Source organism: Oncorhynchus tshawytscha, linkage group LG03 (genome assembly GCF_018296145.1).
Source record: "Oncorhynchus tshawytscha isolate Ot180627B linkage group LG03, Otsh_v2.0, whole genome shotgun sequence".
In the NCBI taxonomy this organism is placed as follows: domain Eukaryota; kingdom Metazoa; phylum Chordata; class Actinopteri; order Salmoniformes; family Salmonidae; genus Oncorhynchus; species Oncorhynchus tshawytscha.
Window position 1 is genome coordinate 15,437,825 of NC_056431.1, and position 15,933 is coordinate 15,453,757.

General features: G+C 39.9%; 1 protein-coding gene across 10 annotated transcripts in view; it reads left to right on the forward strand.

Moving 5' to 3' along the window:
- Positions 1-15,933, forward strand: part of LOC112228363 (growth factor receptor-bound protein 10) — a 97,070-nt gene that overhangs the window by 29,794 nt on the left and 51,343 nt on the right. For 5 of the 10 annotated variants that reach the window (XM_042310555.1, XM_042310562.1, XM_042310564.1 and 2 more), the window contains one exon: positions 6,200-6,296. In XM_042310555.1, coding sequence (XP_042166489.1) covers positions 6,200-6,296 — 97 coding nt within the window. Of the gene's footprint in view, positions 1-3,740; positions 3,761-6,199; positions 6,297-15,933 lie in introns of those variants that run through there. The other 5 variants (XM_042310567.1, XM_042310572.1, XM_042310559.1 and 2 more) reach the window with 2 other exon arrangements.

Consider the following 15,933-nt stretch of genomic DNA (forward strand, 5'->3'; position numbering starts at 1 on the left):
TGCACATATTGATGTCAGACATGCACCTACACCAATGCTGTGTTGCTGATGACTGGAATGAATACAGCAGCAGATTTCAGGAGCAGGACAAGACACCCTCTTTTTGACTGATATACGGGCATGTACGGCATTATTATGATGTTCATAATGCTTCTTGACAGTGTCATAAAATGTATTTTCTTAGTCCAGTTGACCCAGGATGGCCATAATGCTTCTTGACAGTGTCATAAAATGTATTTTCTTAGTCCAGTTGACCCAGGATGGCCATAATGCTTCTTGACAGTGTCACAAAATGTATTTTCTTAGTCCAGTTGACCCAGGATGGCCATAATGCTTCTTGACAGTGTCATAAAATGTATTTTCTTAGTCCAGTTGACCCAGGATGGCCATAATGCTTCTTGACAGTGTTATTAAAAATATGATGAGAAAGCATGACTGTAAAGAATTCATTACAACAACTAAGGATTTAAGAAACAAACTTTCAAACGAAAGGAAACTTCTTGAAAGGGAAAAACTAATTTGAATAAAGGTGGGTTTTGACACTTTTATGTAGGTGTCATAACCAGCCATAAAATAATGCAATATATGTCACAACAGGTGTAAATATGTGTCATGACAGTGTTATTGTTTTTTCTTTATTTAACTAGGCAAGTCAGTTAAGAACAAATTCTTGTTTTCAATGACGGCCTAGGAACAGTGGGTTAACTGCCTGTTCAGGGGCAGAACGACTGATTTGTACCTTGTCAGCTGGGGGATTCAAACTTGAAACCTTTAAGTTACTAGTCCAACGCTCTAACCACTAGGCTACCCTGCCGTCCCATATTATGACCATATTAAGACAGGTTATGACAAGTTATGTCAGTTATGACCGTGTCAAGTAAAGTGTTACCAAAATGGTAATAGTTTGCCTAATTTCAGTTTATGTGACAAAACAAGCAAGTATAGTGTAGATAATCATTGTACCATCTAAACTGCTGTGAAATATATTTGTACACTGTACAAAACTAAATTAAGACACAAAAACTCAATTTAAGCAAGGGATGCATAGAAATAGTGCACGTAGATCTGCCGCTTCTTAGACTTGCTTTCAATGAGGATGATATATCTATAACTCACATTTCTATGTGAATTCGGTCAGGTCGCCCAAAAAGTGACATACTGCAGCTTTAAACAATTCAAAGAATTTAACTGCCTAGAATACGATTACAAGGAAAATCTTTATGGAAATGACATGTTAAATACAAGTTTGGCAATGTGAAGCAGCACATTTTAACATTGCTCATATAAGCATGAGTCCAAGTTCTGCAGAGAGAAATATATATGTAGGTTAGCTCAAGGTTTATCATTCGGTAGGCAGCTATGTTGACTCTGTTTGTGTCCCGAATGGCCTCCTATCCCCCATGTAGTGCACTACTTTTGACCAGGGCCCATAGGGCTCTGGTCAAAATAAGTGCACTACGTAGTGAATATCATGCCATTTGGGACACAGGCTCTGGCTTCACGCTGCTGTAGCCATTAAAGCTGATCTTATTCCCTGAAACACATCAGTCTTTGCAGAGCAGTACATTTTTCGCCTTGAGTTTTATAGGTGTTTTCAGAGTGAATGAAGTGGGGATTTTTCTGGCAGGAGCATATGGTTTTCTGTTCCTGGAAGTCAAGCTTTCTTGTTCTGGTTTTTCTTGGAAGTAAATAGGGAGATTCAAAAATCTGGTTCTTTTACTTTATTTTTGAGACACTGACCGAAAGGAAAGGTTTGGGTTGAGCTGCGTTTGTTGAATTAGGATGCATTTTAGGCATGTAGTGGGTTACATGACAAATGTGCCCTGACTTGTAAAAGAGGGTCAGTGTTTCAAAGCCTCTCTCTCTCTCTACTAGAGAAACCCCAGAGGAAACCGTAGGCTTATCTACATAAACATACAGCAATAAAATCTGCTATTTAAATTGGTATTTGACTTTACCATGATGTTGCAGGGCTAAGTATCCTACTGAATTAGGCTACTAGACTAGGCGTTTGACGTCATCTAGCAGTAGAGTAGGCCATTTCACCCTAGCCTCTAATCCACAATAGATCCATGCACTTGTATTTAGGTTAGCATGCAATGACATGTAACTCTATGACAATTGGACCACTTATTGTTTTTATTCAGGAGAGTTAAACAATGTGACTTTTGAACGTAATAGAATGACCAATGGAAGTTCAAGGTGGGAGAAAATGTGACCTTTTCTGGAATGTGAGGTAGCATTTAAATGATCCTTAGTGTGAGGATTATGCTGGGTTTATAGAGAGCTAAACATTTAGGAAATGCCTCATGAAAGTTATTAATGCACTATGCAACACCACAACATCAGTTATTGAGGAAAGTGAACCAGTGTTGAGTATTATGAATATGCCTACCAGAATAGAGCCTAGGCCTAAACATGAATAGGCCCCGACTTGTTCAGTGAGGTAGCCCTGCATGTGGAAAGAGGCAGTGTTTATTTTATATTGTAGTGGGTGTACTGGGTGTGTTAGTGCCGGACGATGGCAATACAGGAATGACTTACAGTAGCCTACTGTATGTACTTAACAGCTGTTAGGCTAGTCTATATCCACCCATTACTGTGGAAACAAATAATAGGCCACGCCTACTCTCATTCTCGTTCTCTCACTCTGTGTGTCTCCAAAGAGACAGCACAGTGTGGAAAGTCCAAATTGAACTCTTGATCTTTTTACTTAATTATGTAGGCTAATAAGGAACTCAAATTGCTCTCAGGGTGTTTAAGAACATTCTATTCTAACAGAATAGCCTTGACGAGGACTGTCAGCAAATCAATCGTTTTTATCACACACAACACAACAGTTATTTTTTAATCCCAAAGCATAGTGCTTCTTCTTAGCAACGCCCCATGAAGGACCCATGTGTGATTATTGTGTCAGGCACTCCCCTTTCAACACCGCAACCCTAACATTCGTCTTGTCTTGACCTTGTTCAAACCCCTAACCTCAGCCTGAACCATACCACTGTCCCTGTTCTTAACCCTTAACCCTGACCTTATCTTGGAACGTACCTTAGTCCTGGTCCCATATTTGCCTTATATCTGCCCCTTTTTATAAACCTGACCCCAACTTTACTATGACCCCTCTCTATGCACTAACCCTAGCCTACGTTTGAGTTTGTGGCAGAGTAGATCATAGAAAAATCTGAATTATTTCTATGGTGTAGAATGTAGGTGGCCATGTTTTGAGATAGCAATACTAAAACCATGTGTTGTAGTTGTTCTTTATCTACCACTCTAAACCCAACATATAGTGGTTAGGTCAATAGCTTCTTCTCGGAGTGTCTGAATTGAGCAGGTGTTCGTTTCCAACCCCATGTTAATATAGAGTAGTAATACTGTTGGAAGACTTGGCTGAGAAGAATTATCCTGTGGAAGCCAACAAAACGTTGTCCTAGTCCTATTAAAACCTTTCGGAGCATGATACCAGCGTGCAGATTTGAGATTTGGGTGGGGCTCACTGGAGCTGAACCCTGGGCTCGCTGGGACTGGCATACATGGTTGGCCCCATCCCAGTAAGAATGTCACTGGCTTCAGCCATTTGGGGGGTGGGAGTCAGTCGGGGCTGGGTGGGTGGGATCAGTCACGCTCTGGTAGCTGGACCTTTAGCCCTGTCTAGTCTGGTGGTGTCGACCATGTCCAGACACTTTGCACTGGGATTAGTTTGGAGTCAGGGGGACGAGACTGGAGAGGGCCACCACTATACTGCTGCTGCTTTTTCTCAGTGAGTTGATTTAGATCGTATTAAAAACCGGTTTGAGTTTGAAGGGTTATTATTACGCGGCCTAACTAAGATTGTGTAGAGTTTATTTATTGAATTGGGCTCCTTGAAGTTGTGAATCATACTTACCGAGGGTCGACCATGAAAACCGGTGTTCAAAATTATGAAAGAATGTTCGAGCCTCTTCAATTTCACAACAAAACCATTTTATAAATCATATTACCTCTCTCACTGAGGCATTATAACAGCTACAGCTTTTTCTGCCGTATCAAAAGAGGTCTTGGTGGGTGGGTGTGGGTGTGTGCGTGCGTGCGTGCGTGCGTGTGAGAGCATCCTAGCAAGCCAAACACAGAAGTCCACCACAGTACATTCTGTTCCCGTGGCATGCTGTGAGTGCTCCAATCAGTGCTGGCATTATGGATCTCCCACACTTATTTTGTAGTGATTTATTATTCTTTTAATTGTTTTTGTCCAAGAAGACACAGTGTTCTCTGGGAGCATGTGTTTCTGTGGGAAGCCCTGTAATCGTGAGTTCTCTGCTACTCGCTGTTTAGGCCTACATCTGAGGCAGGACAAAGCAATAAAGAAAACAACTTGCCTTGCTATAAAGAAAACAACTAGCCTTGCTATAAAGAAAACAACTAGCCTTGCTATAAAGAAAACAACTAGCCTTGCTATAAAGAAAACAACTAGCCTTGCTATAAAGAAAACAACTAGCCTTGCTATAAAGAAAACAACTAGCCTTGCTATAAAGAAAACAACTAGCCTATCTACCGAACAACTAAACACTGGGGAGAACTCTGAACATTGGCTGTCAACGCTGTGGTTCACCCTGCCGATCGCTTTTCACACCTGTACTATCTCCTCTGGACACCGTTCTACTGAACACATTCTATGGTTCTACTGAACACATTCAATGCCTGGATTAATATCCTATAGACTGAAAAACGAGTCCTTCTGCTGTGGACTAACAGGGAAAGCAGACCGGACAAATTTTGTGCGCAAGTGTTACAATATAAATGAACGTGTCCATGTTATTCACTCATTTTATCCATGCACATCAACGAGTGCCTGTGTTACCGAATGCTAAAATATGCGCAGCAATCTTCTCATTGGTTTTCACAAGCATACAAAGCATACATGCTTGAAAGATGAAAGAGGAGAGTTAATCAATGATAACTAACTAAAAACTAACTAGGCTTCCCCTTTTATTTGTGGATTAATCATCGGAGAATATAAACACACGATTTTGTATGACTCCTGATCAAAACTTTACAAAGATCAAGCAAAAAAAGGACCATATGCATTTTAGGTTAAATAACAACCCCAATGTTCATCTCCTAGGACCAACTAGCTAGCAATAGCTTACTGCCACAGTAACTGCTTTCTAGGCCTCGACTGAAGACTACAGCTTACTGCCACAGTAACTGCTTCCTAGGCCTCGACTGAAGACAACAGCTTACTGCCACAGTAACTGCTTCCTAGGCCTCGACTGAAGACAACAGCTTACTGCCACAGTAACTGCTTCCTAGGCCTCGACTGAAGACAACAGCTTACTGCCACAGTAACTGCTTCCTAGGCCTCGACTGAAGACAACAGCTTACTGCCACAGTAACTGCTTCCTAGGCCTCGACTGAAGACAAGAGCTTACTGCCACAGTATCTGCTTCCTAGGCCTTGACTGAAGACAACTGCTTACTGCCACAGTTACTGGGAGGCTCCCGAGTGGCGCAGTGGTCTAATGTACTGCATCTCAGTGCTAGAGGCTGTGATTGGGAGTCCTATAGGGCGGTGCACAATTGGCCCAGCATTGTCTGGGTTTGACCGGGGTAGGCCGTCATTGTAAATAAGAATTTGTTCTTAACTGTCTTGCCTAGTTAAATAAAAACAGCTTCCTAGGCCTTGACTGAAGACAACAGTTTACTGCAACAGTAACTGCTTCCAAGCCCTTGAATGAAGACAACTGCTTACTGCAACAGTAACTGCTACCTAGGCCTTGACTGAAGACAGCTTAGTATGTAGTCTTCTTACTCAATCCAGAAGCTGGTTCTAGTTCATTAGTCTCTTTGCCATAATCTCATATCCAGCCTAAAACATGGGGTGGTTGGGTGGAAGAAGAGGCAACTTGGTATGTTGCCTCTTCATGGTAGTGCCCCGCGCTGCTCTGAGGGGATGCTCTGGTTTAGAAAGGCAGGAGGAGAGCCAAGTATAGGCCTGTACACATACACGCGCGCTTGGGCATACACGCACTGCAATGTGATTGTGTTGTTTTTTTAACCTCATGATTGACCAGATTGATACTGCATACAATACGGTCTTAACCAAATGAATGTTCCTCTGCATGTTAGACTAGATTGACAAAGACAAACCCAGTGTTATGATGTGATGCTGAAGTTGTGAATAAACGCTTTTGGCATGACTGCTATGTTGGCTTTTTTCTCAGCAGGACAATGTAGACCGAGCCTCCAATCACAGACCAGCAGATCTAATTGGGCCGAGTTTCCAGAAGTCAACCAATCGGAACTCTCCAAACCATCAAGGTTGGTGTTCTTAGAATGTCAGTACTTAGAAATTGGCAATATTGGAAATATTCATTTGGTAATTGTGTCACTGCTCAAATTATTTGACAGATGTAGACTAGTTATATGGTGTAAGTGTTGATGGTCTGTCAGTACATTTCCAGAAGTAGGATGTAACATATTTGAGGCTGCATAATTGACCTCAGAAAACAAAGACAACTGTTTAATAATAATAATCACAGTTTTTTGCTCTGAGAATACTAACGTCACTAACAAGATTATGTTCTGAAATGCAGCCTATTTGTATTGGAATTGCAGCTTCAGACGATCCTTATCACATTGTTAATTCTCAGATCCGAGATTTGTGCTTCTCATTTTCTGTATTACAGTTTAATTGTGTGTGTGTGTGTGTGTGTGTGTGTGTGTGTGTGTGTGTCTTCAGTGTTTGTGTGTGCATGCGCGCACGCTTTGATATGGATGGGGGGGTTACTATTGATGCATTTTATGGCAGAGGGCTCCGTTGCTCATTAAATTCAGATTAGGATGTATATTCTGGGGCTCTTCCGCTGTAAACATTTCAGCAGTTCAAAGGGGGATTTGTAAAGACATGGGGTGCCATTATAATTAAGCTTTCAATCTAATTGTGCTATACAAATTTCATCCATGATAATCGGAGCATGAGATTTACGCACACTATTGCCCCAGCATGGGATGTAAAGCTTGAAGGTTTTTGAACTGTCTGGTAGTGGATGAGAAAGCTTGGTGCTGTCGTGGAAATAAATGGAGCAGAAATTAGATTTGTAATTTCTTTACTGTCAAGGGAGAGCACTGCATTGGAATTTATGACTGGGAAAACAGATAATAATTTTCACAGTGACTCAAAATGCCAAGTGATCTATAATAATATGAGAGTTTGGGTAAAAAAAAAGAATGCTAGAAAAGAATGCTTTGTAAAAAATATATTTGCCACAAAATGTTTAATATGTGCGAAGACCTCCCTCCCTCCATTATATGAAGATCAGATTGAGGGAATAAATTAATTAATGCATTGATAACCATTGTATACTTGAAAGGCAATTGTTCATTGTTTAGACCGTTGAAACTATACATTTCAACATTGGTCAATATTATTTACCTTTGTTAAAACCAGTTAAAGCGAGGTGTCCCTCTCAGTGTCCGCCAACCCCCCCCGTTCAGCTGAAACCGTGGCGCAGGCAATGCAAAAATATTCTTAGAAATATTTAACCTCCACACATTAACAAGTCCAATACCTCAAATGAAAGATAAACACCTTGTTCATCTACCCAGCATGTCAGATTTTTTTAATGTTTTACGGCGAAAACACACCACATATTTATATTAGACCACCACCGAAACAAAGACAAGAGGCAGCCATTTTGTCCCAGAAAATATAAAATTATAAAAGCAGGATAAAAAAATAAATCATTCACTAACCTTTTGAAAATCTTCATCAGATGACAGTAATAGGACATGTTACACAGTACATTTATGTTTTTTCCAATAATATGCCATTTATATCCATAAATCTCCATTTACATTGACTTCATGTTCAGAAAATACTCAAAAATGTCCGGAGAAATTATAGATAGTGCCGCCAGATAACATAAATAGACATCATAAACTTTGACTAAATATACATGTTCTACATATAGTTAGAAAGATGCTTCTTAATGCAACCGCTGTGTTACATTTATTTTTAACGTTACAGAATTAGTTCACTATGTAATAATCTGAGATGGCGCTCAGACGTAAGCAATATTTCTCCGCTATGTTTGGAGTCAACAGAAATACAAAATTACAACATAAATATTCCCTTACCTTTGATGGTCTTCGATCAGAATGTAGTGGAAGGAGTCATACTTACCCAATACATCGTTTTGTTTCACTTCGTGTGCCTTTATAGTAGCATATGCTATGAGTTCCAGCTGAAATGCATCCAAAATTACTTCTGGTCCCGAACAGTTGCGCATCAAAACTTCAAAATTACATATTATATGTCGACTAAACTGGTCAAACTAAGTGCCGAATCAAGCTTTAGGATGTTCTAAACGTACAAAACCATTCTCAAATCTATCGGACAATCTTGCTTCTTCTCAGGCATAATGGAACAAAGGAAGGTCTGCTCCAAAAGCGCGCTCTGGTCACCTTGTATTTTCTCGCGACACTCAGTCTTTTGCCTACCAAAGGGTCAAAACTCGCGGGATTTGCACAATTAAACACAGTACTGAATGAGGACATCTAGTGGAAGACATAGAAAGTGTCTCCAGATCCATAGCTGGTTGGGAAGGGTGGGGGCGATGACGTCAAAGTTGCCCCAAGTTTCAGGCTTCCAAAAATAGTTTGGGAGATTGCCTGCCCTGTGAGTTCTGCTATAGTTACAGACATAATTCAAACGGTTTTAGAAGCTTTAGAGTGTTTTCTATCCAATAATTATTATTATTAATTATTATATGCATATATTAGCAATTTTGGACAGATTTTTTTCAGTTTACTATGGGCACGCAATTCATCCAAAGGGGGCAGTATTCTGCCTAGCCCTAACAAGTTTTAACGCATTGTCTAATATCCATATAGGGATGGGCATTTACATTTTAAATTTTTTTTATTGTTCGAGTATCAAATAAAACACAAACAATATCTTTAGTACACAAGGCCCACACTGGAAAACAAATGTGTGAATTTACAGTTGAAGTCGGAAGTTTACATACACTCGGTTTTTACAAACTATAGTTTTGGCAAGTCGGTTAGGACATCTACTGTGTGCATGACACAAGTAATTTTTCAAACAATTGTTTACAGACAGATTATTTCACTTATAAATCACTTTATCACAATTCCAGTAAGTCAGAAGTTTACATACACTAAGTTTACTGTGCCTTTAAACAGCTTGGAAAATTCCAGAAAATGTCTTGGCTTTAGAAGCTTCTGAAAGGCTAATTTACATAATTTGAGTCAATTGGAGGTGTGTACCTGTGGATGTATTTCAAGGCCTACCTTCAAACTCAGTGCCTCTTTGCTTGACATCATGGGAAAATCTAAAGAAATCAGCCAAGACATGAGAAAAACTATTGTAGACCTCCACAAGTCTGGTTCATCCTTGGGAGCAATTTCCAAACGCCTGAAGGTACCACGTTCATCTGTAGAAACAATAGTACGCAAGTATAAACACCATGGGACCACGCAGCCGTCATACCACTCAGGAAGGAGATGTGTTCTGTCTCCTAGAGATGAACGTACTTTGGTGCGAAAGGTTAAAATCAATCACAGAACAACAGCAAAGGACCCTGTGAAGATGCTGGAGGAAACAGGTACAAATGTATCTTTTTCCACAGTAAAACGAGTTCTATATCGACATAACCTGAAAGGCCGCTCAGCAAGGAAGAAGCCACTGCTCCATAACCGCCATAAAAAAGACAGACTACGGTTTGCAACTGCACATGGGGACAAAGATTTTACTGTTTGGAGAAATGTCCTCTGGTCTGATGAAACAAAAATAGAACTGTTTGGCCATAAAGACCATCATTATGTTTGGTGGAAAAAGGGGGAGGCTTGCAAGCCGAAGAACACCATCCCAACCTTGAAGCACGGGGTGGCAGCATCATGTTGTTGGGTGCTTTGCTGCAGAAGGGACTGGTACACTTCACAAAATAGATGGCATCATGAGGGGGGGAAATTATGTGGATAGATTGAAGCAACATCTCAAGACATCAGTCAGGAAGTTAAAGCTTGGTCGCAAATGTGTCTTCCAAATGGACAATGACACCAAGCAAGGAGGCCTACAAATCCGACTCAGTTACACCAGCTCTGTCAGGAGGAATGGGCCACAATTCACCCAACTTATTGTGGAAAACTTGTGGAAGGCTACCCAAAACGTTTGACCCAAGTTAAATAATTTAAAGGCAATGATAACAAATACTAATTGAGTGTATGTAAACTTCTGGAAATGTGATGAAAGAAATAAAAGCTTAAATAAATCATTCTTTCTACTATTATTCTGACATTTCACATTCTTAAAATAAAGTGGTGATCCTAACTCACCTAAGACAGGGAATTCTTACTAGGATTAAATGTCAGGAATTGTGAAAAACTGAGTTTAAATGTATGTGTAACATACAGTGTCGAATTTATCAAAACGATTACAGATAAAAAGTTGTAATTGCTAAATTGCCCCATATACAGTACCAGTCAAGTTTGGACACACCTACTTTTTTTTATATAAAAAAAAACTATTTTCTACATTGTAGAATAATATTGAAGACATCAAAACTATGAAATAACACATATGGAATAATCTGGTAACCACAAAAGTGTTAAACAAACCAAACTATATTTTAGATCCTTCAAAGTAGCCACATTTTGCCTTGACAGTTTTGCACACTCTTGGCATTCTCTCAACCAGCTTCACCTGGAATGCTTTTCCAACAGTCTTGAAGGAGTTCCCACATATGCTGAGCACTTGTTGGCTGCTTTTCCTTCGCTCTGCGGTCTAACTCATCCCAAACCATCTCAATTGGGTTGAGGTTGGGTGATTGTGGAGGCCAGGTCATCTGATGCAGCACTCCATCACTCTCCTTCTTGGTCAATTAGCCCTTACACAGCCTGGAGGTGTGTTGGGTCATTGTCCAGTTGAAAGTAAATGATACCCACTTACGCAAACCAGATGGGATGGCATATCGCTGCATAATGCTGTGGTAGCCAAGTGTGCCTGGAATTCTAAATGAATCACAGACAGTGTCACCAGCAATGCACCATCACACCTCCTCCAAGCTTCACGGTGGAAACCACACATGCAGAGATCATCCGTTCACCTACCCTGCATCTCACAAAGACACGGCGGTTGGAACAAATTGTTGAAGGAATTTTAATTCCTCTGTTTTAATTCCCAATTAAAATTAAACACTCTGTCAATTCATAAGGATTTGTAAGACCCTTATTTTATAGGAATGGACAGAGTCCCGGTCTTAAAGTCAAGTAACAGCCTTTATTCAAGATAGTACTGAGTACAGACACATTTTACCACAGGTTATAAACTGAAAATGACGTCAGCGTTTTCGAAATGTTCCGTCTCTTCTTGACACTGGTAGAAAGGCTCTATAGCTCTCAAGCCTTCCCTCCTCGCCTAGAGCCAAGGTCAGTCAGTGTAGATAAGCATTCTAGACCGTCTGGAGATAGTTCATTCATTTGTACCAAGGAACAGACCGTCATTGTTCTAAACTCTTGACTACATTATATTCAATACTGGGAGCAAGAGAGAAAATTCATACATGTACAGTAACATAATAGTATTCGGATTAGTCAGTCCTGATTGAAATGTATACATAATTAGTCATCATTGGTAAAAATTCCCTTAACATATCCACCCTTTGATTAAATATTATACATCCAATCACACATGGTAGTTATATTGTAATATTAAAAAGCCCATTTCTATTTTTATTAGAGATATTTCTTGTCATCAAAACATCACCTAAACATAACCCAACACTTGCATTCGCCATAATTGTTTTCTCAGGCCTACATCAGAATCATAACTCTTCTTATCAGGATTTTCGTTACAATCTTCATAAAAAAACGGTCTATTATTGAAACGGGATACAACCTAGCCTCCCTAAACATCAAAAAATGGTCTCTTCAAACATAAATTCCCCTCAACTGAAGGATCCAGATTCGTCCACTTGTCCTGTAGACATACAATCAGCACTCCGCGGGTCAGAATCTGGAATCCCCTGGTACCTCACCATCTATTGTCATCGATTTCTCCAGAGTCCTGGAAATAAGACCTCATACACAGGGAATTAGACAACAGCCCCATAAAACTAAACAGTCACACAGGTGAATGTAGCCCATAATACCGAACATACTATCAAACCCAATTAGTCAGAGAAGTATCCACCCCAGAGTTTTCTGCCAACCCGTGAGCCAGGGTGGTCAAACCAGCTGAGGCTTCGGGCACTGATTCGTCCGGAGCTGTGTTATTTGGGATGTAAGCACAAACATGGTCCTGATAATCACGCATACTTCTCCCTTTTCAGCCAATAACATATCTAATGCAATTCTATTCTGCCAAGCCATCAGGCTGGTTGCTTCAGTCTGTTCTGCAAAACCTTTAATAGCATCTCTGATATACTTGTTAAAGCTCTGTTGATTATCTTAAATATAATTAATCCAGTCCACGTTCTTATTGAGAGTAGACCACCCGGAAATACTTAACTCTAATCCTGCTAGGATCTGATTTCTTGCTTTGAACTCATCTAGCACCCCCGTGGAACCCCAATGTTATCAATGTATACTTTGTCATCAAGAGACCCGGATGGAGTAGCTGTTTTCTCCCATTTGGCTAAACTTCATGTCTTGGTGTTGAATGAATGTGAAAGGCATTCCCAAATGTACAAGGGAGCATAATCCTGTCCAATCTGTCGGTAAAACCTCGCCCTGACATAATTTCCCAAGAGTACTGTACCGGGCCAAACGGTAATAATCTCCTCCAGTCACTGTAAAGGGAGGAAGTTTTGATTTAAGGGGAATCTGGGGATATAAATAGTGCAATCAATACAACTGTCATTATCTGGCATTCCTGCTTTCGTGAACAGCTTTACCATACCGGCCTAAACTCCTCTACCCAGAACCGTACTAGGGTGTCGACCAAGATCTGGTCATATCCATACCACAACCCTAGATCCTCCTTCATTTCTGTTTAAAGGGTTAGGCGTATCTTTATGCGTATCCTGATTACAATCAAAAACTCTCACCTTCACTATACCTTCTTCCATACTGGGTGAGTGGATTCATATAGCCCTCTCTCTTCAAATGAGCTATGACCTGTCCACGTGTCCACGATCAATATGGGAACCTGCACCGATATAATGGCTCAGAGTCCTAGACTGCCATGTAGTTAGAGACTCCATTTTGGTCTACATAAAACTCCATTGAGAGATCCTTCCCAACCTCTACTCTAACTTCCTGTCTACCCAGATCTAGGGATCTCTTATGCTTATTTTGGAACAAAATCCTCATCGTCTAAACCATGGGTCAAATTACCACTCTCCGCATACTCAAGTAGGACGTGCTGTATCCGGAATATGTCACCCACGATAAGACAGCTCAGACGAACAGCTTCAATGTGAAGCCCCACCCTCTCCCTGAGAACACATCACTAGCAAGAGCCAGACACATCTTCACTTCTATGAACAAAAACAGGGGTGATAGGACAGGTAGGATTACTTCATTCGAGAGATGGCCCCCGGAATTCTGTTAATTCCAGTTCTCCTCTCGAACACTGTTTATTGTTCGACAGTGTCATTGTATCTTACCCTCCCGCCGTGTGATATGAATCCGGGTAGCTCTTTCAGCTAGCTGTCACCAGGAGTCCTTGGTATGGTCCCCCAACAAGCCTCTGGGACTGGATTGAGTGACTTCACCTGTAGTTCACCTGTAATGCATAAATTCCTGGACATACAGGCTTGGTTAACAAACAGTTTCTCATATGTTTTATCTGATTATATCTTTAACTTATATGCCTATTTGTTAGCTAAAACTTTTTTTTAAATTATTAGTTTCTTATCCAATAGGCCACTAACTTACCCACCCCCCTTTTTGATACCTGGCTCTGCCCAGGTAACAACCTTATATACCCTAAATAATGACTTAGGTAGGATTAGTAAATTATCCTTATTTCATGACATTATCATGTATGTCCAATTCTCCCTTGGGCATCCATTCATCCCAATCCTGTATCAATTCTCTGTCCAGTGTCTTATCTAGTTTAAGAAGTATCTGTGCTATTTATATATGTTCTTAAATATATATATTTACCGATTTAAACAGTAATTCCTTTCTCTCCTATCTCTCAAAATGCCACTAAGCGTCTCACTGTTTGACTATCTAAAATCATTGATTTTTAGAAAAAACATGTCTATAAGTTGCCATCTCTAAAGTCCTTACAATAATCCTAAATCACCACAGATGTCCTATATTCCTGTTAAATTTAATAATATTTAAAAGACCTCCTAATGGTTAACCAGAGCCTGAACAAATGCTAACCATATCGAAATCCTTCCTACACTTTACAAGCTCTTTCCTTCAGGGATCCTCAGTATTCTCTCTGACAATAACATGAATTTAATATATGTTGCATAGTGTGGAATACCTTATCTACAGTAATTTATCACCCCTATTTATTCTCAATGATAAATAGAACTATTTTCTGTTGTAATATCAAATCCATAATAGCCAATTCAAAAACTTCACAGCTAATATTGTAAATCAGCTTCAGTGATTCAAACAATAATTCTAAACCCCAAACTAAAACTCCATTATAACTAATTTACCTTAAAATTAGTAACCCAATTCATTATACAAATGGCTCTCCCCCGGGGCTGATCAGAGCCCAAAAGATAGCCACGATAAGGTCATACTACCCTTTTATAGTCATGTTCCATACCATATTAGACATATTAAAGAACCCTTTATAAAGATAAGGCTGACTACTGCCCCCTTTGGAGGAATTGCGTGCCCATAGTAAACAGAAAGAAAATCTGTCAAAAATTGCTAATATATGCATATAATAATAATTATTGAATAGAAAACACTCTAAAGCTTCTAAAACCGTTCAAATTATGTCTGTATGTAAAGCAGAACTCTCAGGGCAGCCATTCTCCCAAACTCTCTCTTGCCATCATGAAAGTTGGGCCAACTTTGACGTCATCGCCCCACCCTTCCCAACCAGCTACGGATCTGGGAACAGTTCCTATCTCTTCAGCGCGATGTCCCCTTTCAGTGGGGCCTCTCATTGTGAGAATCGCGCGCTCCCTCGAGTTTTGGGGGGCTGAAACCTCCGGGTCACACGAAAATACATGTACTTTCATGCGCGCGTCGGGTCCGGAGCTCTCTTTCTTCCAGGATTGACCAAACGATGTAGGTTTGTCTGTTCGAGCTAAGGATTGTTTTGCACGTTTAGAACATGCTAAAGTTTGATTCTGCACTTAGTTTGACCAGTATAGTCGACATATAATATGTAATTTTGAAGTTTAGATGCGCATCCACTAGAATTTTGGCTGCATTTCAACCGGAATTTGTCATGTTTGATAACCTAAAGACACAGACTTGAAAACCAAACGCAGTTTTTGGTAAGTATAACTCCTTCCACGTCTTCTGATCGAAGAACATCAAAGGTAAGGGAATATTTATGTGTTAATTATGGGTTTCTGTGGACTCCGAGATAGAGGAGACATAATGCTAATTTCTGAGCGCCGTCTCATATTATAGCCTAGTGAACGAATTCTGTAACGTTAAAAATAAATGTAACACAGCGGTTGCATTAAGAAGAAGTGTATCTTTCTAACTATATGTAGAACATGTATATTTAGTCAAAGTTTATGATGTGTATTGCTTGTTATCTGACGTTATCTGCCGGGGCTATCATCATTTCTCAGGACATTTGAGTAGCATTTTTTGAACATGGCGTCATTGTAAACAGAGATTTATGGATATAAATTGCATATTATTGAAAAAAACATAAATGTACTGTGTAACATGTCCTATTACTGTCATCTGATGAAGATTTTCAAAAGTTTAGTGAATTATTTTTCTTTTAATCCTGCGGTTGTTGATTGCATATTTTGTTCAACATGGCTATTCA